The 15,552-nt window shown below is 42.5% G+C and overlaps 1 protein-coding gene across 3 annotated transcripts in view; it reads left to right on the forward strand.

Moving 5' to 3' along the window:
* The window catches only part of mcf2la (mcf.2 cell line derived transforming sequence-like a), a 110,737-nt gene that overhangs the window by 12,828 nt on the left and 82,357 nt on the right, over positions 1–15,552 (forward strand). Inside the window, exon 1 of one of the 3 annotated variants that reach the window (XM_055644708.1) lies at positions 2,334–2,790. The exons of the other annotated variants lie outside the window; for them this stretch is intronic. Within the exon in view, the coding sequence (XP_055500683.1) occupies positions 2,718–2,790 (73 nt within the window). The 5' untranslated portion in view covers positions 2,334–2,717. Of the gene's footprint in view, positions 1–2,333; positions 2,791–15,552 lie in introns of those variants that run through there. 3 annotated transcript variants of the gene reach the window in all.

A 15,552-nucleotide genomic window follows, 5' to 3' on the forward strand; every position in this document is an offset into this window, starting at 1 on the left:
TTTGTACGTTCTCCCTGTGACCACGTGGGTTTTCTCCGGGTGTTCCAGTTTCCAAAGATGTACAGGTTTGTAAGTTAATTGGGTTTGGTAAAAATTGTAAAATTGACCCTAGTGTGTAGGATAGTGCTAGTGTGGACTCGGTGGGCTGAAGGGCCTGTTTCCACAATGTATCTCTAAACTAAACTAAACTAAACTCTCATTTCTGTATATTAAATTCCATTAACCATTCCTCAGCCCATTTGCCTAACCAATCTAAAAAAAAGACAAAGTGTTGGAGTAACTCAATCTGTCAGACAGCATCTCTCGAGAACATGGATAAGTGACGTTTCGGGTCAGGACCCTTCTTCAGATTGCCTTTAATAAATAAAACACACTCTGTTACTCCAGCACTGTGTCATATTTTGTAAATCAGCACATGCAGTTCAGAACATTCTCATGAGTCTCTTTAGGGTCTGTCCCACTTGGGCGACATTTTCGGCGACAACCTGAAAAGAGATTGTCGCATCGTGGTCGGGTCGTGACGCGTGGTGACGCATGTAGTGACGAGCGGTGTCTCCCTGTCGCCTCTAGATTTTGGAATGTTCAAAATCCAGGGGCGACATCTGGGTGTCTCATCATGTGCGCCCTGTCACACGCTGATGTATGCTGTCCTGCGGGTGACGCCCGGTTAGGGTTAGGGTTAGGTACCACAGATGGGCTTAAAATATTCTTCTTTTAATGCATGGATTTTAAACATTAATATATTAAAATTAATACAATAAAATCAATTGTGCAAATGAAAAGATGTCCGAGTCGTTCAGTTTTATTTACAGATGTATTGGTCCGCTTCCAGATCCAATCACTGTCTCTAACTTTTCATAGGGATGGATTCAGTGAGTGTAGACTGAACTCCCCTCTCCCCTCCACCCCTCTCTTCCCCTCCTCCCGCCCCCATCCTTCTGTCTCCACTCCCCCCTACCCTTCTCCCCCCCCCCCTCCCCCCCCCCCTTCTTTCCTCCCCCCCCCCCCCCCCTTCCTCCCTTCCCTTCTCACCCTTCCACTCTTCTCCCCTTCTCCCCTCCCCTCACATCCCCTTCTCCACCTCTTCCCATTCTTTGGGAACAACACCTCCCACCCCCCTAACCAAAATATCGAATGGTTGTAGCTGAGCTTTTCATCTTGGTATTCAAGTCTTTAGATAGAGATCAGCATTTCAATGATCTTTCCAACTGATTGTACATCTGATCATAACACCTGCTTGAACTTCCACTGTTATACCATAATACGGCACTGAAAGAGACTACTCAACCCATTCATGCACTGATGGCTTTCATACACCTACCACCCTTTGTGCAAAAAAGTTATCCATCAGGTTCCCATTCAATCTTACCCCCCCCAACCTTAAACCTTAAACCTATGTCCCTTGTTTCGTGATTTACCCTATTCTGGGGAAAAGACTCGATTACCCGACAGGCCCTTTACCGTTTACCCAATCGATTCCTTTCATGGTTTTGTGCATACGATTGAGCTTTATGTTGAGACTATGACCCTGGGTTCTAGATATCCCAGCCAGGGAGATACCATCCATATCCTGTTAAGTCTTACATGTTTCATTGAGATCACCTCCCAGTTATGGGAGTGGATGATCAGCCATGATCATATTGAATGGTGGTGCTGGCACGAAGGGCCGAATGGCCTACTCCTGCACCTATTGTGTATGGTCTATTGTCTATATGACAGCATAGATGTCTAGGACAAATCCATTAATCCCGAAATTAATCAGATGAACTTTTGCAATAATGGATTGGTCCTAGACATCTACACTCTCTTAACTGGGATGTGATCATTGAATGATCAATCGAGGCTTTGGAAATGGGTGTAGAGAAAATTTACCATATTGTTGCCTGGATTAGAGGGTTTCAGCTGCATGGAGAGGTTGGATAGACTTGGATTGCTTTCTCAGGAATGTCAAAAGTTGAAGGGATACTTGATAAAATCATGAGAGGCACAGATAGGGTAGACAGTCCAAGCCTTTTTCCCAGAGTGGAAATGTTCATTATGCTCACTAGAGAGCATAGCTAATAGGTGAGCAGGGGAGAGTTTAATGGAAATGTACAGGTTAAATATTTACATGGAGTGGTGGGGGCCTGGAACGCATTGCCAAGGGTGGTGGTAGAGGCAGAAGGGCCCGCTCCTGTGCTGTATTATGTTATTTATTTATGTTCTTTGATACTGTTTTTGCAGTATCTTTTGTTTGATATTGTAAATTTTCTTTGGGTACTTGGCCTGGATTTTGGTGTAACCTTGCTAAAAGTGATGGAGCTTGAATCCTCAATCAGAGGACACGCTGGCTATTATTCTCAGAACAATATCACCTGACAGGATCTATTAAATCCTCATAGGGGCCCTTAGGGAGGTTCTAAACAATCGACCAAAAGCACAGGTGATTTTACTTCTGCTTGCTTAAGTTGTTAATGTGAGATTATTCCTAAAAACAGGAATTGTAAGTACATTTATCTTGATCGTCACAAGGTTTTAACAAGTCTAAGAGGGCTACACATGTGTGTGTGTGATTCCACCATATTCAGATAGACCCTAGAGTCATACCCAGACTGCCGGGTGACTTGTACAATATTCTCTGGTGTGTAGTACGGAGTGAGACATCAGTCTTGTTGCTGTTGCTCAATGCGAGAATGAGTAGCACCACTCCTAAACTGTTTATCTAGTAAATTGGCACAATGAATAATAACCCAGTTTCCTCTTTGTATAAGAACAGTGCTGAAACGTGGCGGCAGCTGAAGTACATGACAGGTGTGTTTTGGAAGCGTTGCTTCTTTCATTTTTATTTGGAGCTTGAATGACTGCAGGTGTTAAGTATCACAGGAGTTGATGGTATTGTAAGGTCAGTAACTAGAGGTCTATCGGGTGGAGGGACAATTCTGTTTATTGGGATGAGAAAGTGCTTGCTGTGGTAAACACATTAAGAAATTATAAATGTGTCATTAATGGTGGGAAGGGTTTTCTGTGTGATATTGTTGGTGGACGGATCTATCAGCCCCGCAGTTAGTGGAGCAGGAGTTGTCTGTGTTACTGTCCTTGAAGCCGGATGTGTCTGCGCACTAGAACAGTTTTTGTCACGGACGGTGAAACTGGTCAGCGTCTCGGATGGCAAAACCACATAGTGACATAGTCATAGTCATAGCATGGAAACATGCTATTCACCATGCTGACCATTCTCCCTGAGACTATTGCTATCCATGTACTGTGATGGGGGGGGGGGGCGGGGGGGGGGGGGGGGGGGGGGGGGTTGAGTTGGATAGCATCACAGGGGAGGAGGTTGTATCCATCTTAGAGTGTATCTTAGAGTAAGCCAGGATTTTTAACTCTAAACTGTAACTTTAACTCTTACTTTAAACCAAAATGGGCATCTCTGTGTGGAGCTGCAGGGGATGGTCAAGGTCCTGAATGAGTATTCATTCCTCTATTGTTACTGTGGAGAAAGACATGAGGACTGGAGAACTTGGGGCTAATGGAACTAATGGAACTAATGGAAATGTCTTGCGGACCATCCTTGCTATGGTCTAGGAGGTGCTGAATGTCTGAAAGAGTATGAAGGTAAATAAATCTCCTGAGCCTAATCCGATATATCAAAGGACACGGTGGGAATCTGAGGGCAACCTTTTCACACAGAGGGTGGTGGATAAATAGCTCAAGCTGCCAGAAGTAGTAGTTGAGGTGTACCATAACAACATTTAAAAGGCATTTGGAGAGGTAATGGATAGGAAAAGTTTTGAGGGATTTGGGGCTAGCATGGCCAAGTTGGGCCGAATAACTTGTTTCTATGCTGTTTGACTATAACTCTTGTTTTGTACAATGAGGGAAATGAAAATATTACGCCGTGAATTAAGGAAAATGTGTTCCATGGGTCGTGCATATATTTTCGATGAGACGGGTTTTTATTTCAGCCGTAGTTAACAGTTGGTTTGGTTAGTTTGATTGAGGATCTGCGACAAAACTGTGATGTGGAAGTAACATCAGCAATAGGCAGATATAATTGAATGCAATTTGCTGCAATACGTCGTAATTTTGGCTTACACATTGTACTTGGGGCTAGAGATACAAACTCATTTGCAAATTATCAAATGCTAAATCTTTAATGTGCCAGGTATTGTTTAACTTTTTTTTTAAAGATTTGTCCAAAATATATTATTGGATGTATTAAAGAAAGGCAACCTTAAAGAAAGGTAAATTTAATGTAGCTGAAAATAGATTTATCACAAAAAATAAATCATTGTTAATCTGTTACCAGTGAGTTACCTATTCAATTCAAACCGCTTTCCAATTATATGGTGGCTTTAAATCTGAAGAAAATCTTTGAAAAGCTTTTAAGACATGACTGAATATACTCAAGTTCAAGAACGTGCAGTCTATTTTTTTCATCCCTTGGATAGTTGGCAAGTGGGTGGAAGCAAGCTTGCAGTGAGAGTGTGGCTGGGTTTGTGGGATGGCCGGTTTCTAGTATGATGCTTTAAAACTAAAGGAAAATGATTCTAATAACTATTACACTGAACTCAGAGCGATAACTTCATACACAGCAGTGCTGTACTTCTGAAGATATTACCACAGTCTGAAGTTATGAAGATTGAAGACTGAGTTTCTAATTGATTGATGCATAACCAAAGGAGAGGGTGTAACGAGACTCCCTTGCAATCTGAACTGTATATTACATATTTTCCTCGTATGTTATTTCTGAAGGGAATCTATAAGACCATAAGAGTGGGATATGAACTACCCAGTATTACCGGCTGTTAATGAACAAATGGGGTCAGAACCATATTTATATCTTGCCTTGATTCCTCCAGCTACAGAAAATGTTATAACATGATTGATGATTAATGATATGGTTGTTTGTGAGAAAGATTATTTATAATCCTGATTAACCCTGGGCTTTGTCTTTGCTAATGCCGGCTAGATCCCCAGCAGCTCGCTACTGTCCTTTGTACTCTACTTTGGGCTCCCAGCCAGTGGGGGCGTTATCCCACCAATCAGACATTTTAAAAGTTCCCCAATCTGCAAACTGTAAGAATGCTCCATAAAATAATAGAGGCATTATCAGGTCTGATAATTAAATCTCCATCTATTTTCCCCATATAATTCTCTCCAGCACCATGCCTCCCACATTCACCGCTCTCGTCACCCAACCAACACCAATTTTAATAAACACTGCTTAATGGGCCTCCAGTAAGACTATTTCCCCTGTTGTGTTAGATTGTGACATCAATACAAGGTGGCACACTGGCATAGCGGTAGAGTTGCTGCCTTACAGCGCTTGCAACGCCGGAGACCTGGGTTTGATCCCCAATATGGGTGCTGTCTGTACGGAGTTTATACGTTCTCCCTGTGACCGCCTGGGTTTTCTCTGAGATCTTCGGGTTCCTCCCACATTTCAAAGATGTACAGGTTTGTAGGTTAATTGGCTTAGGTTTGGACACATGGTATAAGTGTAAATTGTCACATATGTGTGTAGGCTTGTGCTAATGTGCGGGGATCGCTGGTTGGTGCAGACTCGGTGGGCCGAAGGGCCTGTTTCCGCGCCGTGTCTCTAGACTAAACTAAACTAAATTGAGTCATTGCAACTGGCCACTTTTGTGACTCGAAATGAGCCACATGAAGACCGGAAGAGTAGATATAAAAACTCTTTATTTAGCACAAGCGGACATTCAGGAAACATGGTGGAATAATCTCCAAACAGAACTAATTTCTCCGTAATCTCACTGAACTCAAAGAACTTTGAGGTTTTGTATTCTTCAAGCATAAAAATAATAGCAGGCGACTAAATACAATTTCAATAGTTGGAAAGGATGTTTCCAGTTGTGGGAGAGTATTGGGCACAGCCTCGGAATAAAAGGACGTAATTTATAATGAGGATGAAGAGGAATTTCTTTAACTGGAGGGGTTGTGAATCTGTGGAATTTATTGCCACAGACGGCTGTGGATAGCACGTCATTGCGTATTTTTAAAGCGGAGACTGATAGGTTCTTGATTAGTAAGGGGGACAAAGGTTAATGAAAGAAGGCAGGAGAATGAGGTTGAGAGGGCAAAATAGATCAGCCATGATTAAAAGCAGAATGGCCTTATACTGCTTCTATGACTCTAGGTCTATAGAATAACTGAAGGCATCGACAAATGTTTAGCGTAAGCTGCAACAATCATGAAACGCCGAGTTTATTTTTTAGAAAACAGAAGGTGAAAAGTTGATCTAATTAAAATGATAAAGAGAACTTAAAAATATTTTGAAGTGTATTTGATGATCTGTAACCTGCACGACTACGGACCTGGTGAGGAAATCTGACATTAGCACGGATTATTCCTTTACGAACAACACAGAGATAATGGGCCACATGGCCTCCTTTTGTCTTGTAAATTTTGTATTTCCATATAGTTAATCTCTAGAAGCTATTTTCAATGTGCGAAGTCTAAAACTGGGGCGGATAGTCACTAATAAAGGAATAAACTCAAGGGGGGGGGGGGGTGGGGAGGGGAGGGGGGGGGGCGGTATGAAACAGACAAATGTATTGAACAGAAACTGTAAAAGGCTAAAAACACTCAACAGGTCAGGAGAATCTATGCATGAGAGAAACAGTTAACATTTCAGGTCTAGTATTCTTCATCAGAGCAGAAAATGAGAGAAACAAGCTAGTATTGTTGGGGGGGGTGGGGTAGTTGGGGGGGAGTCTGGTATTGGTATTAGTTTGTTATTGTCACCTGTACTGAGATATAGGGAAAAACTTTGTTTGCGCATGACATAATCAAATCACAGTATATGTGATTACTATTAAGCCATTACACAAGTGCGACAGGTAGTGCAAAGAGAAAAATATCAGAGTGTAGAATTTAGTGCTAGAGGAAACTCATGCAGTCTCAGGGAGAACGTACCTACTCCATACAGATAGCAACTGTAATCACGGTCAAACCTGGGTCACTAGCGCAGTAAGGCAGCAATTCTACTGCTGCGCCACTGTGCTGCCCTTGTAGACAGATTATGATGGGGTTGTAGACAGAGGCAGAACTACGGGGTTGTTGTACTGGGTGACGTTAACTTTCTCAATATTGACTCGGACTTACTCAGGGCAAGAAGATTAGACGGGGTAGAATTTGTTAGGTGTAACCAAGAAGGTTTCCTTACACAGTATGAGGATAGTCCAACACGAGAAGGGACAATATTGGACCTTGTATTGGAAAACAAACTTTGCCAGCTGACTGCTGTTATGGTGGAAGAGCATTTTGGAGACAGTGATCACAACTCCATAAGTTTTAAGATTGTTTTAAGTAACGATTGGTCTGGATATGGGGGAAGGTACACATTGTTGCCTTACGGCAAGGCAGATTATACTGTCATTAGGCAGGAGCTAGCGAGGTAGATTGGGAGCTGTTGTTGGGTAAATCCACAGATAATGTGGGAAATGTTTAAAGTCCAGCTGATCAATGTGCAGGGTCAGCAAATAAATTCAAGGAACAATGTACTTGCACTCCTAGATCCTTCTGTTCCACAACACTTTCCAGAGCCATACCATTTACTGTGTAGGTGCTGCCCATATTAGACTTTCCAAAATACAACACTTCACCATCTCTCTCACACTACCCCTCTCTGTATTGAATTCCATTTACCATTCCTCAGCCCATCTGGCCAGCCGATCAAGATCCAGTTGCAATTTTTGACAAACATCTTCACTATCTGAAAAAATACGTACTTTTGTATAATATGTACACTTGCTAATCTTGATGTGTACATCCTCATCTACTCTAAATCATTCACATAGATTACAAACAGTAATGGGCCTAGCATCGAATCCTGAGGCACACCTCTAGTCACAGTCCTCCTGTTCGAGAAGCAACCTTCCACCATCAGTCTCTACTTCCTTCCATGAAGCCAATTTTCTATCTCATCTTGGATCGTACGCGATCTGACCTTCCAGAGCAGCCTACCATGTGGAACCTTGTCGAATGCTTGAAATCCATATTTACATCTACAGTAAAAGATAGACACAAAAAGCTGGAGTAACTCAGCGGGACGGGCAGCATCTCTGGAGAGAAGGAATGGGTGATGTTTCCCATTCCTTCTCTCCAGAGATGCTGCCTGACCCGCTGAGTTACTCCAGCTTTTTGTGTCTATCTTTGGTTTAAACCAGCATCTGCAGTTCCTTGTTACACAGTACATCTACAGTTCTGTTTTTCCCTCATCAATCTTCTTGGTCACATCTTCAAAAAAACTCAGTCAGATTTGTTTTATGACCTCTTATGTATCACTCTCATGGGATTGTGGTATAGACCCTCCAATACCCAACCCAGGTGGAGGGACAGATATGCGGACAGATTACAGAAAGAAGCAATTTTGACTAACTTCCACAATGGTGATGGGTCTCAGTGCAAAAAGCTTAGACGAGGCAGAATGTGTTAGGTCTTTCCAAGGGGATTTCCTGAAACAGGATGGGGATAGTCCAACTCGAGGAGAGACTATACTGGACCTAGTGCTGAGAAATGAGCCTGGCCAAGTGACTGGTGTTTCAGTGGAAGTGTACTTTGGAAACAGAAATCACAACACCATAGGTTTTAAGATAATTATGAATAAGGATAAGGAATAAGAATCTGGACCTTAGAGTATGGCAGATTACAACATTATTTGGAGGGAGCTAGTGAGAATAAATTGGGAGCATTAAAATGAAGGCAGAAGGGACTGCAGATACTGGATCAAGTATACTGGATCAAGTATTTATAAATACATAAGGGGGAAAAAGGTAACTAGAGAGAGAGTCGGAATCAAAGCGGTCACCTCCGTGTGGAGCCACAGGAGATAGGCAAGGTCCTCAATGATTATTTCGCCTCTGTATTTACTGAGGAGAAAGACAGGAGGACAGAGGAACTTGGGGCACTCAATGGAAGTATCTTGAGAGCAGTCAGTGTTACGGTCAAAGAGGTGCTGAAGGTACTATCGTGTATGAAGATAGACATATCTCCAGGGCCTGAGGGGAGAAGACAGGAGAATGAGGTTAGGAGGGAGAGATAGATCAGCCGTGATTGAATGGCAGAGTAGACTTGATGGGCCGAATGGCCTAACTCTACTCCTATTCCTTATGACCGATCAAATATATCCAAGGACATTGTGGAAAACTAGAGAGGAAATTGCCAGAGCTCTGGTTTAAATTTACGAGTTGTCTTTGGCAAATGTTGTGCCTCTATTCAAGACGGGCTGCAGGGAAAATACTGGGAACTATAGTCCAGTAAACCTAATATCTGTAGTTGGAAAGTTACTAGAGGGTATTCTCAGGGATAGGATATACAGACATTTGGATGGACAAGGGCTGATTAGGGATAGTCAGCATGGTTTTGTACATGGGCGGTCGTTTCTCACAAATCTTATTGAGTTTTTCGAAGACATGGCCAAAAGGATCGATGAGGGCAGAGCTGTAGACGTTCCATACATGGATTTCAGTAAGGCATCCAGGTTTCGCATGGTAGGCTGCTCTGGAAGGTTAGATCTCATGGGATCCAAGGAAAGAAATCTGAATGGATAGAAAATTGGCTTCATGGAAAGAAGCAGAAGATGATGGTGGAAGGTTGCTTCTCGGACTGGAGGCCTGTGACTAGTGGTGTGCCTCAGGGTTCGGTGCTGGACCTGTTACTGTTTGTCATCAAAATCAATGATTTGGATGAGAACATACAGTATATGGTAAGATTAGCAAGTTTGCTGATGATACAAAAGTGGGCAGTTTTTTAGATAGTGAAACATTGAAGCAGGATCTTGATCAATTGGCCACGTGGGCTGAGGAATGGTTGATGGAATTTAATAGAGAGAAATGTGAGATGTCGGATTTTGGTAAGTCTAACATGAGCAGGACCTGCACAGTTAATGGTAGGGCTCCGGAGAGTGTTGTAGAGTAGAGGGATCTAGGAGTGCAGGTACATGGTTCCTTGAAGGTCAAGTCACAGGTAGATACGGTGGTCAAAAAGGCTTTTGGTACATTTGCCTTCATCAGTCAGAGTATTAAGTATAGAAGTTGGGAGGTCGTGTTGCAGTTATATAAGACGTTGGTGAGAGTATTATGTTCAGTTCTGGGCACCATGTTATAGGAAAGATGTTCTCAAGCTGGAAGGGTACAGAGAAGATTTACTAGGATGTTGCCAGGACTGGAGGGTCTGAGCTATAGGGAGACGTTTAGGCTGGGACTATTGCCTGGAGTGCAGGAGGATGGGGTGATCTTATAAAAGTGTATAAAATCATGAGAGCAGTAGATCGGGTAGATGCACAGAATCTCTTGCCCAGAGTAGATGTATCGAGGACCAGAGGACGTAGGTTTAAGGTGAAGAGGAAAAGATTTAATAGGAATCTGAGGGGTATCTTTTTCACAGAAAGGGTGGTGGGTGTATGAAACAAGCTGCCGGAGGAGGTAGTTGAGGCTGGGTCTATGCCAATGTCTAAGAAGCTGTTAGACAGGTACATGGTTAGGACAGGTTTGGAGGGATATGGACCGAATGCAGGCAGGTGGAACTAGTGTAGCTGGGGCATGTTGGCCTGTGTGGGCAAATTGGGCCAAAGGGCTCATTTCCACACTGTATCACTCTATGACTCCATGACTCTTAAGTGCTGGAGTAACTCAGTTAGTCAGGAAGAATGACAAAGGTAGATAAAATTGCTGGAGAAACTCAGCGGGTGCGGCAGCATCTATGGAGCGAAGCAAATAGGCAACGTTTCGAGCCGAAACCCTTCTTCAGACTCCGTAGAGTTGGAGGGAAGGGGGAATCGTAGAGTTGGAGGGAAGGGGGGTTTCGGCCCGAAAAGGTTGCCTATTTCCTTCGCTCCATAGATGCTGCCGCACCCGCTGAGTTTCTCCAGCAATTTTGTCTACCTTCGATTTTCCAGCATCAGCAGTTCCTTCTTGAACATGGTCAGGAAGAATCACTGGAGGACATGGAAGGGTGACATTTTGGGTCGGGGCCATTGCAGTTATTTTTTAGTAAGTTCACATCTGATATGTGGGAGTCATTTAAAGGCTAGCTGATAAGAGTAGTGGGCCGGCATGTTCCAGTAGGAAGGAAGGATAAGGATGGCAATGTAAGGGAACCTTGGATGACTGAAGAGGCAAATGTTGTCAAAAAATGAAAGGAAGCATGTATGTTTAGAAAGATGAAATCAGACAGGGCCTTTGTGGAATATAAAGCAAGTAGGAAAGAACTCAAGGGGGCAATTAGATGGGTCAAAAGGGGCCATGAAATATCAATAGTAACTCGGATTAAAGAAAATCCCAAGGCTTTTTATGCATACATAAAAACAAGGTGGCAATTAACGAGAAGGTAGGACTGCTCGAGGGTAAAGGAGAGTATTTATGCTTGGTCAGAGAATATAGGCAAGGTAGTAAATGAATATTTTGCATCTATATTTCCTATCTAGAAGGACATGGAGGAAAGTCAAATCAGTGTGGGGATACTAATATGCCAGAGCAGTTTGAGAGCATGATGGAGGTTGTGTTGGGATTCTTGAAGAGTATAAGAGTGAGGAAGATATGTCACAGCTTTGTTGGACTTTGGTTGGACCACATTTGGAGTAATGCATGAGATTCTGGTCACACTATTACTGGAAAGATGTGGAAGCTTTGGAGAGGGTGCTGAAGAGATTTCCAGAATGCTTGTCTGAATAAGAGGATATTAGCTATAAGGAAAGACAGGACAAACTTTGATTGTTTCACCTGGAGCATTGGAAGCTGAAGTATACTACCTGCTAGTAGTATATAAAATTGTGAAGAGACATAGATAGGGTAGAACTTCTCCCTCTGCGGAAATGTCAAAGACGAGGACATCACTTTAGGTTGGGAGGAGCAACAGTTAAAGGAGATGTGCAGGCATGTTTTTGACACAGAGATGTGGGTGCCTGAATGCTCTGCCAAGGCTGGAGATGGAAGCAGATATAATAACGGCATTTAAGAGGCTTTTAGATAGGTACATGGACATGCAGGAAATAGAGGGTTATGGATTACATGCAGGCAGAGGAGATGATTTTAAACAGGCATCATGTTTGTCATGCGAATTGTGAGCCTGTTCCTGTGCTGTATTGTTTTAGGTTTGTAGATGATACCAAAATAGGTGGTGTTACAGACAGTGATATCGTGGACGACTCTACACCAATAACCACAGGGACTCGAAAATGACCCCAAATCTGGCCACTCTGAATACTGTCTCAGTGTACTACTACTATACACTTGCTGGAAGTAAGAATTGAATTGGTCTCATTTTGGGACATATGACAATAAAACACTCTTGACATTTTCCTGTAGAGTAGCTACCGATAGAGATGCATGGGTTATTACCACAGCAACTTCCTTTGATTGAAATGAAAAAAATGTGGCAGTTTTTTACATACACATATATTGTGAGAATACTTGCAAATGAGAGCATTAGTAAGATAACTGAGCTGGTTGGATACAAATTAACATGTTACCCTGAGATCATGAATTGTAGTCATCTGGAAGTAATTGGGACTTGCAGGGGTTGTGATTAAAGGAGGAAGTCACCAGGAGGACTGAACATCAATGCCAATGATTGTGCCATAATTTAAATTAGCGTGAGGAACAAGCAGATATAATTAATAGTTGAGACTTAATAATATTTGAAAGCAGTTTCTGAGAAACTTTTGAGAATTAATTATATACTCAAAAGTAAAGTAATAGTAATTCAATGGTAATAATAAAATTCAATTATGATTGAAAATAGTTTCTAGGAAATTGTGCTGTAATTTATAGTTATTTGAATTTAGTTGCAATTTTTTACACCTTCAGGAACTTTTAAAATTTACAGAATATACATCTAAATTTACGCAATGAGCATAGGTTTATGTTTTTATTGATGAGTGATAAAATTATTCTCTTCTTCATTAATACAATGCCACATGATACAGGAGTTTGATTGATGCAAGAGATAAACCAATTACTGTTTTTGGGACTTAAGATCAAATCATCCATTTGTTATGATCAGATTAATAATTATAATGAATAACAAGTTGGATACACCAATGTGATACACCAATGAAGTGGCTCGATGCAGTTGTAAAATATGGCACTGCATTTGTTTGCATTCATTATGAATATATTCAAAACTATGAGCTTACTTCTCAGTGGTTCACTGTATATTTAGGTATTACAATATGAAATATTTGTATAAAGGTTTCAATTTAATTGCAAGAAAGAGGCTTTTAAATTTTGTTAGAAATAGCAGTAGATTTATCTGATCACTGTGATCAGCTTGACAGTACACCTGAATAGTAGAAAAAGAAATACTGTTTGGAGACTCAATGTGAGTATTTTGAATAATAAGGCAAATGTGGAACAAATAAGGGAAGAGATAAAAAGGTACATAGAAGAGAATGATAACGGGGATGTGGATCCTGTAATACTGTGGGATGCTATGAAGGCAGTTATACGTGGAAAGCTGATCGCCCTGACATCATCACAAAAAAAGGCCCGGCTAGCTACGTATGAACATAAAGTAGAAAAACTGAAAGAATTGGAGAAAAAACATAAAAACATACAGGATCAGTTGGTACTAAAACAGATTAAGGAAAAAAGGGGGGAGATAGATGAGATCCTCAGGGGAGATATGGAAAAAAGGGCAAGATTCGTAAAGCAGACCTATTATGAAGCAGGTCCAAAAGCAACTAGACTCCTGGCCAGACGCCTGCGTAAACAGCAGGCCTCTAATACAATTCATAAAATAAGAGATCCTAAAACCAATCAATTATCACATGAGCCAGATGAGATAGAAAGAATATTTGAAGAATACTATAAGAAACTCTATTCTAAACCACCATCAGCTGACGAAAGGACAATGAGAAGTTTTCTTAACTCACTTGATCTGCCATCAATTGGTGAGATACAAAATAATACCATTACATCACAATTTACGGTTAATGAGCTGGAAGCTGCAATCAGTAGACTCAAGGCTAGTAAATCACCAGGCAGCAATGGGTTTCCACCAGAATGGTACAAGGCCTTTAAGAAAGAGCTAACACCTCTGCTCTTGTCTTGCTTTAACTGGACCCTTAAAGAGGGCAGGGCTCCCCCATCATGGAAGGAAGCAATTATTACCATTTTACCCAAGGAAGGCAAAGCAAAGCAAATAAGAGCAATGTAAACATTTCAGGCCAATCTCAATTTTAAATGTAGACTACAAACTATTTACCTCAATCATTTGCAAAAGACTCGAGACTTTTGTACCAGATCTGATTAATGAAGACCAAACTGGATTTATTCGGGGGCGTCAAACACAGGATAATATTAGAAGAACCCTCCACATTCTGGATAATGCTCAAAAAAAGGATACAAATATGGTCCTGGTCAGTTTAGATGCAGAAAAAGCCTTTGATAGTGTTAGTTGGGTATTCTTATATGAAGTACTGAGGAGATTTGGTTTCAATGAAGATGCAATTCGGTGTATTAAAACAATATATCAGGAGCCTACAGCTAGGATTAAGGTAAATGGAAATATATCAAAAAGGATCCAGTTAGAGAGGGGCACAAGGCAAGGATGCTGTCTTTCTCCTACTCTCTTCGTTTTGTATATCGAACCCTTAGCACAAGCAATAAGGCAGAGAGAAGACCTGCAGGGGGTCAAAATAGGGGGGAAGAACATATAATTGGTCTTTTCGCTGATGATATCATTATTTTTCTTGAACGACCAGATATATGTCCCAAATCTAATGAACCTATTTGAAATATATGGATACTACTCAGGGTATAAATTGAATATAACAAAAACACAAATTATTTCATTCAATTATGCTCCATCCCAACAAATCAGAGATGCATATACAGGTGCACAACCTTTTATCCGAAAGCCTTGGGACCAGACACTTGTCGGATTTCGGACATTTTCGGATTTCCGAATGGAAGATTTTTAGCATAGATTAGGTAGGTAGCGCGGGCGGCTTGAAAAGTCTGGAGCAGCTGCCTCCTCCCCGGAGACCGGGAGAATCATTGCATAAATGTTAGTCAGTTAGTTTGGAGGGATTTTATGTGGTGGTGGTGCAGTAGGGGTGAAGGGGGAAACTTTAATTCTTAGTCCCCTACCTGGTCGGCGACTCCCAACCTCGCAGAGCTGGGGGCTCCGTCCGGCCGCGGGCGGCGCTGGTTGGAGCTCCGACCCCGGCAACTCTACCCCTGGCTGCGCGGCTCCAAATCCAGCGACGCTCCTCGAATGTTGGGAGTCGGCGGCCACAGCGCTCCGGAGCTTGCCGCACGGCGACCCGGTAAGGCATTGCCGCTCCCCGCTGGTATCCCAGCGCTGCGACACCGCCGACTCCCGACATTCGTGGAGCTGGGGCGTCCGGCCGCGGGCCGCGCTGGATTTGGAGCGCCTCGCAGCCAGGGGTAGAGTTGCCGGGGTCGGAGCTACAACCGGCGCCGCCCGCGGCCGGACACCCGCAGCCCCAGCTGGGAGTTGAGCGGCCACAGCGCTGCGGAGCTTACTGCACGGCGACCCGGTAAGGCATTGACCGCTCCCCGCCTCTCCGACCAGGTAGGGGACTAA

Source organism: Leucoraja erinacea, chromosome 13 (genome assembly GCF_028641065.1).
Source record: "Leucoraja erinacea ecotype New England chromosome 13, Leri_hhj_1, whole genome shotgun sequence".
NCBI lineage: Eukaryota > Metazoa > Chordata > Chondrichthyes > Rajiformes > Rajidae > Leucoraja > Leucoraja erinaceus.